The following is a 14,113-nucleotide window of genomic DNA, read 5'->3' as shown; positions in this document are numbered from 1 at the left end:
CTCTGGCAAGGAGCTAGAGGAGAAGTAGAGCAGTCAGGATGCAGACTAGCTAGTGCCCAGGGGGATGCCAGTGGTGGTTTTGCTTGCTATGCCACATCGCTGGCCCCAAATTCTTGTCTGAAGCACCATTTCAGACAGAATAGCAATATGGATTAAGAATTCCAACTGAAGGGACTAACTGGGGTGTTTTTTTATTTCTCTCCCTGCCTTGCCAAGTCTTACTGTGAGTGTAAGGAACACTACCACAAGTTTGTACCAGGAGTCGGGTGTAGTATGATCAACCTCTGTGAAATCAATAACCCGTGTCACAAGAACGCAAACTGTACCACCACTGCGCCAGGCAAAACGGAGTAAGTCCTACTCAGTTCTGCCCCTTTGTTCTCCGAGTGATGAAAGCAACAGCTGGTATATGCACAGCATCCCTCAAGGAGCAGGGATTGGGGAGGGAATGAGTACTAGTCTGACTTCACCTTGTGCACATTGCCATTCCATAAAATAGAAGTAAAGATAACAGTGGGTATTTAATATGTCTGTATGTAATCGATAACTCACTCAGCTACTATTTCCTTTATAATGATCCTTAGAACATTCTGGAATATTGACCTGGCCTCTACCTTGCTAAGAAGGGGTCAAAACATGGGAGAAGGAAACCAATATGACTGGAAAGCCAATTGGCTGCTGAGTCTCCACAACATGACTATTCACATTTTCATTGCTGGTGAACTACTACTGTGTGTTGTCGGCACAAGCTAGATTTGGAAAAGAGGGTTAAGCCCAAATGCTGTTTCCTGGGCTCCAGGTTTCAGAGAAGGCTTCCTTGAAAGAGAACACATTTGTATGTGAAGATTCCCGAAGCAGAGGCAGCTGATGTGATGGGAGGGGATCGTACTCAGAGCCTGGCTCAGATAAGTGACAGTGGAGAAGTGGTGGTATCCTCTCCATGATCTCAGGCATGGATTGTCTATTCCACAAGATAGTGGTGACAGTTCCAAGGTAGAATGGTTCTGGACACTGCTGTATAGGTGAGTGTAGGTTTTGTAGTGAGGACTAAGAGCCTGATTCTTTTGATTCCCAGGCTGAGGTTTCTCTTTGTGCCTTCCTCTGTCTCACGGCCCTCAGTGCCTGCACGGGACTGAATCTGCCACTGTGAGCACAGTTCCCTAGCAGACACCAAGCTAAGCAAACAGAACGCCATTTCTGTGCTTCCACATCCCCTTTCTACCTTCCATTTATGGCTGGTTTTCTGTGGGTGTGTTTGCTCCATGGGCAATCATGGGGTGCCTGAACAAATGAGTTCATCTGCCACAGATGGAGAAGGAGGAGGAATGTCTCAGAACCTCTGGGTTTAAATCCCAGCTCTGGCATGACCTTAACTTCTTGATGTTTCTTCAACCATTAGGAGGGGGGATCATATCTCCTACCAAAGCTCTGATGAGAATCAGTAAGATTATATTCACTGACCCTAGGCAGAATCGGGCATGCTGACCGCTCCTTACCTGCTGAGTATACACATGGTACACCTTGGCTTGCAGACAGGTACTCAAGCACCCTGCACACATGCACATACAGGTACATCTTCTCCCTACCCATACATTCTGGCAGAGCAAATGACTAAACAAGCCAGTGCACACACATTTTGCCATCCTCAGAAAGAGTATGAAACATTCAACAATTTATTTTGTCTTGACAAGATTTAAAAAAGAATAATGTGAACTGCATCCAAATGTGTTAAAACATCAGTGGGAATACTACTGGATTGTAGAAATATAGCTATAGCCTACAAACTTTCTTCCTTAGCTGGGAAAAGACCTAAATAAAATATTTGGAGCAGGCAAATGCCCTGGCAGTTAAAAATACCTATGACTGCATGCCATATTGGAATGTTTGAGTATAAACCCTGGCTCCCCCTGTAAATCAACTTCGCAACTAACCCATACTCTGGGAGACGTTAAGTGGCACCTCGAGCATTCGAGTCCCTGCCACCCGTGTGGGAGACCTAGACTGAGATCAGGCTGCTGGCTTCAGCCTGGGACTACCCTGGCTTGTTTTTGTTGTTTTTGTTTTTTGGGCATCTGGGGAGTAAGCGAGGAAAAGAATAGTAATTTTGCGCATGTGTGTTTCTCTCCGGGTCCCTCTACTTGATTTTTTAAATGACTAAGTTATCATTTAAACAGTGAAGCTGTCAAGCCTAGCCCATTGGAGATGATTGGTTTTGCTTCTGTCTCCAGATGACAAGTAGTATATGCAAAATCTTCAAACATATGCTGTGTTGGTCGCTCAAGACCACCCAATCAAGAACAAGTTCAAGTTTACATGCCACACACCACTAGGGTGACCTTACACAAGTCTAAACTTTTCAAAACCACCGTTCCAGGCCCTGACAAGTAGGGCCAGAAAACAAAATATACCCTGGTAAGATCTGATAAGTTACTGTATGTCTGCATGCATTGTGTATAACTCCCTTCCACTTGGATAAAAAAAAAAAATCTTCATGCTTTTACCAGCTATTCCCACCCTTTTTTTAGATTTATTTTCTTTTTAATTGAAAGGCATATTTGCAGTGAAAGCTGGATAAACAGTAAGAATCTTCCACCCATTATTTCACTCTCCAAATGACCCCATCAGCTGAAGCTGAGCAGATCCACAATCAGGAAATAGGAACTTCTTCCAGGTCTCCCACATAGGTGCAGGGGCTCAAGTACTTGGGCCATCTTCCATTGCTTTCCAAGACCATTAGCACGGAGCTAGATCAGAAGTGGAGCACCCAGGACACGAATCAGTGCCCACATGGGATGCCAGTGCTGCAGGCAGAGATTTAGCCTACTACATGCCACGCAGTAGCCCCCAGTTATAACTTTTCTGTAGGTTTAGCAAAAATATTAAGTACAGGGCAATATGAGGACACTTACTAAAGCCCATCAGGAAAAATGGAATTTAAAAATAAGTTCGTGTGGGTGCAGAAGATTTTGATATATGCAACTCCAGGATGCCTCTGAGCCAGGGTAGTTCATGGATCCTTCAGCACACACACACACACACACACACACACACACACACACCCAGGATGCCTCTGAGCCAGGGTAGTTCATGGATCCTTCAGCACACACACACACACACACACACACACACACACCCAGGATGCCTCTGAGCCAGGGTAGTTCATGGATCCTTCAGTGCTCAGCATACACACACACACACACACACACACACACACACACCCAGGATGCCTCTGAGCCAGGGTAGTTCATGGATCCTTCAGCACACACACACACACACACACACACACACACCCAGGATACCTCTGAGCCAGGGTAGTTCATGGATCCTTCAGCGCTCAGCACACACACACACACACACACACACACCCAGGATGCCTCTGAGCCAGGGTAGTTCATGGATCCTTCAGCGCTCAGCACACACACACACACCCCCAGGATGCCTCTGAGCCAGGGTAGTTCATGGATCCTTCAGTGCTCAGCATACACACACACACACACACACACACACACCCCAGGATGCTTCTCCAGTTCTCCAAGACTGCTCTACTGCTGTCCCTGTGAGTTCTAGAAGATTCTAAAAATGCTTCTATATTAGCATTTATGGCTTAGAACTTGATGAGTACATTGTACAGGGTTGAGGGGAACAGGCACAGCCATTTACAGGCTCTCTGATCTTGAGTGAGACACTTCTTTGTGCCTTATCTAAAATGTTTCCTCATTGAAAATGTATCAGAATTGACCACATAGGGTTCTTTATTATTATTTTTATTATTCTTAAATATACAATGATAAGGACCTTGGGGGAGAGTACCTCACCTGGGAACTATTGGTAAATGGTAATTATTATACTCATCACTATTGTCAAAATAAAAATTCTGTGTGGTTCACATCATGATGCTCTTTGTTCCAACACCTGCTGTCACAATTCAGACCAAAAATAGGTGAGAGTGTAGAGGAGCAAATGAATCAGTGAAGGAGTGATGGGTACCTATTTTAGACTATTGAAGAGATAAAGAAAGGACACAAGGGACACTCTAGATTTCATTGAGCATTAAATGCAGTGAATGCCAAATCATAATAAATAAGATATAAAATGGCTTTCCAGGTATTGTTAAAGTCTTCAGACAGCAGGAGACATTTATTCATAGTTTTTTTTTGTTTGTTTTTTAATTTACACAAAAAGGCATGACTACATGTGTACCCAGGAACAACTGAAAATATTTTGTGGGTCAGGATTTGAAATAAAAATATTCATCTCATACAATCCACGCAGCTCTAAAACCACTAAGATTTACTTTTCTCAGTGCACAGACAGACCATCAACCTTGTAACAACTTAAGGAACTTTGGTTTGTAAGGTTACTTGTTTGGCTATCAGCAGTTATCTTCCAAGGAAACTTGTGTCATTCATAGCAGGATACCTTTTCAGTAATGACTACTGTATCGCCTTTTTTTTTTTTAGATTTATTTAAACACAAAGCAAGAGGGGGAGGGATCTTCTACCTGCTGATTCATTCCCTAAATGACCACAATGGCTGAAGCCAAGAGCCAGGAGCTTCCTCCAAGTCTGGGTGCAAGGGTTCACAAGATTGGACCATCTGCCTGTGCTTTTCGGGCATAGTAGCAGGGGGTTAGATCAGGGGGTAAGACATACAAGACTCAAACCAGTATCTGTATGAGATGCCAACATTGCAGACGGTGGGTTAACCCTCTATGTCATGATGCTGGCCGTGTACCAGTTTTCAGTGCTGCCGACCTCCTTCTCCCCTCCTTAAATCATCAGGCACAATACTTGCAGAGGAAGTTCAAGTAGGGAGCTGATTTCATTATATTCAAGTACTGTGGTTTCATCCTTAGGGCTACGTTAGCATTTTCTCATCAGAAGGTCTCTTGATGTTACCCTGCTGATATTTGGGAGAGGAAGGGACAGTTCTTTGTCCTTTTCTTGGGTCGGAAGCTATAGGGCGCAAGCTATAGTGTGTTTAGTAGCATTCTCAGCTGCTACATACTAGAGACTAGGAATCCCCTGCCCCAGTCGTGACAACCAAACATGACTCCAGACATTGTCAGATGCTCTCTAGGGGCAGAATTGCCCCTGCTCGAGAGCCACCATTTTATAAAATCCCCCAATTCTCTGTAAGTAAATGATCTTCCCATCATTTGTGCCATGAGGAGGGCTTCCTTCTAGAATTAGCTTCAATGCTGACTTCCCTAGAAGTCACCCTCTGCTTCTCCAGGAGAATCATCCACCTCCTCTCCCATAGTATACAACATCCTCTTCTGTCTTCTACTCTGCTCCTTGCTGGGTCTGTCCTGCTGATTCGCAGCACCTCCCTGTATCCATCGCCCTCATACACTTCACTGCCATCATTGCGGTATTCCTTGTTATGGTTACCATTGTCGTCCGAGTGCTGAACTTTTTTCCATGGTGTGGTAGCTATGCTGTTTGTCTTCATTGTCTCTTCTATCACTAAAGTACTGTTAAACCCATTTATCAATGAGAAAACAGGGACTGGGGTGATTAAGTGATCTCAGCCAGCTATAATTATTTGTTTTTATATATCCCTCAGCATATGAGAATATGAAAGGACAAGATTAACATTATCTTCATATTCCTCTTATCAAGCAAATTTCCTTGAATTAAGTAGGTCATTAGTAACTGAGGTAGCCAAAGTGCTGTTCCAGCTGCTGGATGTGATGAAGAACAGGAGTTATCTGTGTTCTAGGACAGCTTCCTGTCTAGCAAAGGAGTAGATGGGTGATTTTTGCAAGGAAGGGTTGTAGTGGTGGCAGCATCCACAGGATGCTCCAACAATGCTCAACCCAGCCAGGAAAAAGGAGTCTAGCTAACGCTGCCCAGATCAGATCACCCCTGAGCTCCCAAGTGAGGAACAGCCACAATAGGACAAACAACCAAGGAAAGCCTCAGAGTCCTCACAAGAGGGCAGTTGGGGGTGGCTGGAATTGGCAGTGGGCAGCAGGAAGAAGGCAAGGTAGTCCCTCCACTTGCACCTTGTCCTGCACAGAAAAGGTGTCTTTAAGCACGCAGGTGAAGCTTTCTATTTCAGAAACACCGCTCAGCAACTGAGCATTGCATCAGGCTTAGGGAAGAAAGATCTGTGAGGAGGCTAGGGCAGCAATCCGGGGGCCAAGGGGAATTTGTTCAACAAACTGGCTGAAAAGACCATATTTGGAAACCCTACCAGGTTAACTCCTTTGAAATGCTCTCCTAACATGAGTCATAGCTGTGGTATTGTATGACCACAATAAAATTGTGATGTAGTCACAGCCCGTCTTTGGTTCCCTACATCCCTCCCCCTTCTGGAATGTTCTTCCCCTGCCTCCCATTTGGTTCCTCACTCGTCCTCAGGATCCCGATGAGGATCCCTTTCCTGGGTACTGTGTCAACTTCAGCCAGCTGTCCGTCCCTTTCCTAGGTAGTGGTAGGATGCTGCAGCCAGGGGTTACTGTCTCACAAGAGGAGAGTGTTGCATGTTAGGAATTTTACAAGCTCCCTGGAGATGTATGGGTAGTTTGAAATTGGCCAGGATTAGAGTTGGAAATTGGCAAAGCTTTTAAATTGGCTTTTTGTCCCTCCAGGACAATTGGCTATTAAATGTTGACTCACACACCACCGCTGGTACCTTTCACTATTTCTCTCTTACAAAAAGCTCACTGCTGTATAAACTTCTTATGACATTGCTTTATGGTTTCCATATATTGAGATTTCATTGTTTGGATTTTTTTTTAGCTCAGTTACTGCTTATTGTATAAGTAGCAATTCAGTGCCTGCTGTGGACATAGCCCTGTATTAGAATTACCTTCTATACTAATGAACTCGCAGAGCTTTTTCCTTCATTTGTTTCTGAAATTAGATAGTGAAGCCAGGACAGAGCAAATAGTCACACACATCATGACAATTACAGCCGTGGTGGCAGCTGCAGAAAAGCCTCATTGACCCAGAGGAGTGTAGAGAGCCAACTCTTCTAACAGCCTTTGTTGAAGGTCTGTCCTTTCTCCAGAGAATGGTTTTGGCTCATTTGTCAAAGATTAGTTGGTTGTCGATGTGGAGATTCATTTCTGGGTTCCCTAGTCTATTTCATTGATTGGTATGTGTATTCTTGTGCCAATACCAAGTTATTTTTTATTATAACTGCCCTATAATATGTCTTAAAATATGGTATTATGATTTCTCCAGCTTTTTATTGTTTAGGATTACTTCAACTATTTGGGGTCTCTTGTGACTTCATATGAAATTTAGAGTCATTTTTTTCTGAGATCTGTACATCACTTGGGTTATTGTGAACATTTTAAAATGAGATTTAGAATCCATGAACTTAACGGTTTTTTCTTATGTTTCATTTCTATTTCCTTCCTTAATGTTTTACAGTTTTCATTTTAAACATCTTTTGTATCCTTCATTACATTTATCCCAATGTATTTACATTTTTTTTAGTTATTGTAAATGAGACTGATTTTTTGGAGAGGAACTTAGCTGAGTTTTTACCTTTTTGTAAAGATTTATTTATTTTTATTGCAAAGTCAGATATTTAGAGAGGAGTAGAGACAGAGGAAGATCTTTCGTCCAAGGATTCACTCCCCAAGTGACCACAATGGCCAGAGCTGTGCCAATAAAAGCCAGGGGCCAGGAACTCTTCTGGGTCTTCCACATGGGTGCAGTGTCCCAAAGCTTTGGGCTGTCCTGGACTGCTTTTCCAGGCCACAGGCAGGGAGCTGGATGGGAAGTGGAGCTGCCAGGATTAGAACCGGCGCCCATATGGGATCCTGGCATTCACGGCGAGGACTTTAGCTGCTAGGCCACCGTACCGGGCCCGAGTTTTTTAATTCTTAATTACTTTAACAGATTCAGTAAAGCTTGTCCATCAGTTCTAAGAACATAATGATATACCCTTTCTTTTTCCCTTCTCCTCTCCCTCCCTCATCCCCTTCTTTCTTTTCTCCCCCTGCCCTCCTCCTCCATTACCAAAAAAGGCTTAATACTTCAACAAATAGGAAGGTCAACAAAAAGTTTAGTGAGACTGTAGAATGGAAAACTGACCATCTCACCCATTTATAGTAAATTTTGGAATAATCATGTATCATTGAAACTATAGGAGTGAAACATTTTAACAAATTATTTTTATTGGAAAGGCAGATGAGATTTACCGAAAGAATCAGACAGAGAGAAAGATACTCCATCTGCTAGTTCCCTCCCAACATGGCTGCAATGGCTGGAGCTGAGCCAATCTGAAGCCAGGATCCCAGAACTTGCATGTGGTCTGCTATATGATTACAGGGTCCAAAGATATTGGATCACCCTCTACTGCTCTCCCAGGCCATAAGCAGGGAGCTGAATGGGAAATGGAATAGCCAGTACACAAACCAGTAACCCACATAGGACCCTTGTACTTGCAAGGGAAGGATTAACCAATTGAGCCATCGCACTAGGTCCAGTAATGAAACATTGTTAACCATTGCTTTGAAAAGATACAGAACTGAGTTTCACAAAACTGCATTTGCAGCAATATTGACACACACAGATGTTTCTTTTGTTGTTGTTGTTGTTGTTTCATTTTGGTGGGCTGTTTATTTATTTAAAATTAACTCCCATTAATTCTCCTATATTTTATTCCAGAAACTTAACATCCTCACATTTTATATTTAGGTCTGTGATCCCTCTTGAGTTGATTTTTGTGTCTAAGAAAAGATGGATCAACTTCAATTCTTCTACATACACATCCAGCTTAGCCAGCACCATTTGTTGAAAAGATTATTCTTATTCCACAGATTGGGCTGTGTGCTCTTGTCAAAAAATCAGTTGGCTCCGTGTGCATGGATTTATTTGTTGGGTTCTGTATTCTGTTCCATTGATCTGTGTGCCATTTTATGCCAGTGCTTTGCTGTTTTATTTACTAGAGCTTTGTAGAATGCTCTGATGTCAGGTGTTGTGATTCTCTAGCTTTGTTTTTTCTTGTTCAGGATCACTTTGGCTAGTCTGAGTATTTCATGGTTCCATAGGAATTTGGCATTTTTTTCAAGCACTTTAAGGGATGTCATTGGTATTTTGATGGGATTTACATTGAATCTGTAGAATAGATAGTACAGACATTTTAATGATATTGAATTTTCTAATTCATGAACGATGGATATCTTTATTTGTGTGTGTGGTGATTTTTTTCATCAGTGTTTTATCATTTTTATTATAGATTTTTCACTTCTGTGGTTGAATTTGCTGCTAAATATTTAATTTTTGTGGCTATTGTGAATGGCATTCCTTTCTTGATTCTTCTTTCAGTGAGATTATTGTTTGTGTATAAAGAACTACTGATGTTTCTATGTTTACTTTGTAACCTGCAACCTTACCAAACTAGTTTATTAATTCTAACAGATTTTTGGTGGAGTATTTAGATTTTTCCATGTATAGAATTATGTCATCTGTAAATATGGATTATTTTACTTCCTTTTTTCCAGTTTTGATGGCTTCTATTTTTTTCCTCCCTAATAACACTTGCTAAAAGTGTGTATTCTTATCTTGTTCTAGAACTGAAGTAAAATTCTTACAGCTTTTCACCAGGGAATGAATTTGATCCTGCAAGTTCTTTTCCAGCTATGGTATTGCTTGTGCATACAAATGCTGCAGGATTTTTTTGTGTTGGTTTTACCAAATAATTCTGGTTCACAGGGTCTCTTGATCATACTTTGGAAAATAAGGATCCAAAAAGCATGCAGAACATCTCGTGCTTGTAACTATGCATAATTTATTAAATATTCCATCCTGGAAGGTTCTGCAATGCTGACTGCTGCACCAAGAATCTTACCTCATACCTGCACCTGTTCTCGTCTTATTTCCTCTATCTGTTAAATGAGTGCATTGAATGTTTTCTCAACATTTGATGGCTTCAAGATGTTGACAATGTGTTTTCATGATGTCTATAGATGTACTTGCCAGAAAGGCTACGTGGGTGATGGCATGGCATGTTATGGAAATATCATGGAACGACTCAGAGAATTAAATACGGAACCCAGAGGAAAATGGCAAGGAAGTTTGACCTCTTTCATTGCACTCCTAGGTATGCAGCTATGGGTATAAATTCCCACACAAAAATCAGCCCTCCCAGAGATGAAGGTATCTACAAGACAGTCATTCAGAAATGGATAGACACGTGTTGTCTATGGGGATCAGGTCTTCTAGAGAGAGGCCATACAGATCAGAGCGGAAGGTGTTCAACAGCTGTTTCCAAGGAGATGAGCAGGAATTCACACCAGTGCAGTAACTGGTGGACAAAGTCCTGGGATCACCATGGACTAACCAGATCTGCAAACGCCATAAGATAAGAAGAGCTACCAATGTAAGGATGGGTACCACCTCCTTCAAGTGTGACTATATAGTTCCTTCAAGTGTGAACAAAGAATAGCCAGTGAAATTGGGAATGAAAAGTGACCATGATCCTGGGGGCACTCTCCATGTTTCTCAGTGGAGGAATTGTTTGAATTTAAGGAAAAAGGACAGGTTTGTGCATGAGTAGCCATCTTAACACCCTTGTTGCCCAAACACTGATTGTGCTGCTGCATCTTCCTGCAGGCCCCCTAGTAGGGAACAGCCTAAAACATGCTTGGGTATGAGTCCTGAAGAAGACAGTATTACTCACCACAGCCTTAGCCAAGACTTCCAACTAAGCACAAATGTTTCCAGGGAACCGATAATAAAATATTGACTTGGTCAGTTCAATACTAGCCTTAAATGTCAGCAACTATATTAAATTTTACGAGACACCAAAGTTGATGCCACAGAAAGAACACATGCAATGAAGCACGTTGATGAATTCTGGGAGCTCTGTTTCTTGCGTAAATGTTCTCCTCTTTCCAATGCATCTTACAGAGTTAAGCTGGGCTCATTGCAATGTGAGCTCAACAGTCTTCCTCTAAGGACTCTTAGACTGCCAAACAGGAAGCGACAGCAATGATGGATTGTCCTTTGCAAGCTGGGACTTCAACCGAACAATCTTTTTTGACTTTGTTTTTTGACTTTTTTGACTATCCTCATTGCCAGGTGCTAGTCTGCACCACTTCCTGTGTAAGAATACAGTGTGTCTTGCTGTCCCAACTGCCCTGGGACTATGTAAATAGCTCTGGCTATGTAACCTGTAGGACTTAGCACAAAATGAAAATGGGCACTTTTTGCTAAAAAATAATTCAACATTTCAAGGTGGCAGCCACAGAACCTTCTATGTGGTAGGGAGCCCTTCTGAGATGGTGTGGATGGAAATCAGGATTATATCTTTTCTCACCAACATGGTGACTTCTTGGAAAGTCAGACATAAAGACTGGGACCCTGGAGTTGTCAGAGGGTGTTGTCCTATCTGAACTACTCATCCCAGCATGTCCTTGAAATCAAGGCAGTGTCTTCATGGAAACTTCTAGAAGTATGTGGAATAGATGGAGGCCCTGGCTTCACAGGGTCTTTTCAGAGAATTTCAATATTTCCAGAAGCCTGCATGCAGCAATTACAGCAAAAACACTTACAGGAGGCAACCGTGACATAAGGCCACTACCTGGTTTTGTTCCTTATATACTGATGACCATTTGGTGTTTTCTTTCTTTTTGTATTTTGACTCCTAAGACAAAGTTTATGCCTGGCCACTAAGTAACCTGGGACCATTTACTGTGCTGCTGCCCACAGACAAGGGACTAAAAGGATTCAACGTGAGTACTTGAAAGAACCCTCCACTGAAGGGTGAATGTAGCAAGTTTTAATAGGTGGTGCCCTCTTAAAGTGGAAAACTAGGGGTGAGTATTTGGCAAAGCAGCTAGTGTGCCACTTAAAGCACATGCATCCCACATGGGGATGCCTTTGCTTCAGTCTGGTCTCCACTCCTGATTTCTACCTTATTGCTAATGTGCCCCCTGGGAGATGGCAGGTGATGGCTCAAGTACTTGGGCTTCTGACAGCCACATGGGAGACCTGGATGAAATTTCCAGCTCCTGTCTCTTCAACCCAGGCCCAGCTATTTCAGAGGATGAACCATAGTGTAAGAGATCTCAGACTCTATCTCTCTTCCTCCTCCTCCTCCTTTCTCTCTCCCCTCTTCCTCCTCACTCTCCCTTTAGTGATCTTCTCACTTGCCCTCTCTCTCACCCTGTTACTCTCTTTGCCCCCCAAGTCTACCTTTGAAATAAATGCATTTTTAAGAATGTGGGTTATCTTAATCCAGGATATTTTGTAATAAATTTCCCAGCACTGGGTCAAAACCCAGTAAGTTTCATACTCTTTCACTCAGTATACCCATCCCACTAATTTGTCAGAGATGAGTGACAGCTAGTTCTCTGATCTGCCAGAGATCATTCTGCCTACTGTACACCAACAGAGATGACCTTACAGGTGTCCTGCTGGGGAAGAGAGCTAGCAAACACAGCTTTCCTTCAGGCTGGGCATTTTACTCTTGTCTAATGTGTCAATGAAGGTTATGCCAAGTTTGAATGTTTATTAAGTTCTTCCTAGTTTAATAAAGCATGTCTATTATCAGTGACTCTGGAGTTGTGTCAAAATGTAGTTTTGACAAAATCTAGCATTACTAATTCAGAGTCCTGGCAGTCACTCTATCTGTTCTCTGCTCAAAGCTCCAGCCTTCTTCCTGGACTCCAGTTCAACTCCTGGGTGTCACTCTCCCCTCTTCCCACAGCATCAGGACCATTTCTCCCACTGCTCTGACTTCAGTGCATGAGCAACTTCCCATGATTCGAGAGTATATCATGTATTGCTTCCCAAACTCCCTATTTCTGCTCCCTTTGTGGCCTGCCGCAAAGAGGCGGTGCCAGGGAAAAGTTATCTGTGTCTGCAAAAAGCCCCAAACCAATGTAGGTCACACAGGCTTGGATGTGAATGATATGAAATGAGGCACAGCCTGCGCTACAAAACTCATTTTCTCCTTTAAGCCACAGTCACACCAGTTCTCTTTTCTTAGATAAAAGCACTCCTGCTGGATAAGGAAGCTGCTGAATACTTTGTGAAACTCCACATTATTGCTGGGCAGATGAGCACCACAAGGATGAATGCCACAGATACATTCTACACCTTGACCGGGAAGTCAGGGGAAATCTTCATCGATGATACGGTGAGGGGTTTGATTTTTCACTCCCAGAACTGCACCATCCCCCAAGCCAAGCTGTAGCCTCCTCTTTCTTTGTATTTGGGGTTTTTGGAAGGCTCCAAAGAACTTACTTTTCACTCCTTGTTTGCCAAAACTTTCCTACATAGGAAGAAGCAAATGAAACATGAGGCAGGGTATTGCCAGGTGTTTAATTTGAGTCCAGTCTGATTTCATTTTCAGGGCAGCCATCACTCAGCTGCCAGCAGTAAGAGAAACTGCTGTAACCCATTTCCTGGAAATATCAGCACAAAACTGCATCAGCATTCCCTTTAGTGAAGGAAATGGATGATGTTTGTTTTAAATTGCTGGAGGCAATCCATCTTCTCTGACTTAGCATGCTCTCCCAGTGCCTCTCGTTCTGTTTGCTTTTTAGAACAGTACTCTCCTCTCCTTGTGTGACTAGCTGGAGGCAAGTGATTAATTTCAGAATGTGTGTGTGTGTGGACTGTGACCTACGCCTGTCTCAACAGATAGCCACAGTTCTATACAAAGTCCTGAGATAACTGTTTGTGTTGTATAAGATGACGAACAATCGTGTGAAGGAAGTCCTATCAGCGGTCCCATTTTTCCCATGGGAAAATGGAGAGGTCGCACAGTAAATGCCACAGCCAGGATTTAACTATGAGTCTACCTAACTCCAAAGGCTGAGTTCTTAATCAGTGCTATTTGTATGTTTGGGGATGGATGTGTGGCTGAAGAGGTGAGCTTTTGCAGAGGTGGGTGGATGAATGGGTAGATGGTAGATGGATAGGTAGAAAATCAGCAAATGAGAGGATTATATTGAATGAGTGGTTGAATGAGTACACAGAAAAAATGATGGAAAGATGAGAATGAATATACAGCCTCCTTTCTTAAAAGGATATACATACATTTACACAATCATTCAACAGATACTTACTAAGTCTATATTTTACAGGAAATACTTGGGAAGAAGAGATTAGCTTTTAATTATTCATTCAACAACTAT

The 14,113-nt window shown here is 42.6% G+C and overlaps 1 protein-coding gene across 2 annotated transcripts in view; it reads left to right on the top strand.

Moving 5' to 3' along the window:
- Positions 1–14,113, top strand: part of STAB2 (stabilin 2) — a 133,268-nt gene that overhangs the window by 28,730 nt on the left and 90,425 nt on the right. For both annotated transcript variants that reach the window (XM_058673667.1, XM_004589784.4), the window contains exons 10-13: positions 217–350; positions 9,935–10,068; positions 11,619–11,701; positions 12,961–13,110. In XM_058673667.1, the coding sequence (XP_058529650.1) occupies positions 217–350; positions 9,935–10,068; positions 11,619–11,701; positions 12,961–13,110 (501 nt within the window). The remainder of the gene's footprint in view (positions 1–216; positions 351–9,934; positions 10,069–11,618; positions 11,702–12,960; positions 13,111–14,113) is intronic.

The sequence above is a fragment of the Ochotona princeps genome, chromosome 15 (genome assembly GCF_030435755.1).
Source record: "Ochotona princeps isolate mOchPri1 chromosome 15, mOchPri1.hap1, whole genome shotgun sequence".
Lineage (NCBI taxonomy): Eukaryota > Metazoa > Chordata > Mammalia > Lagomorpha > Ochotonidae > Ochotona > Ochotona princeps.
The sequence above is the reverse complement of the archived record's forward strand: the minus strand, read 5'-3'. Positions and strand labels throughout refer to the sequence as shown.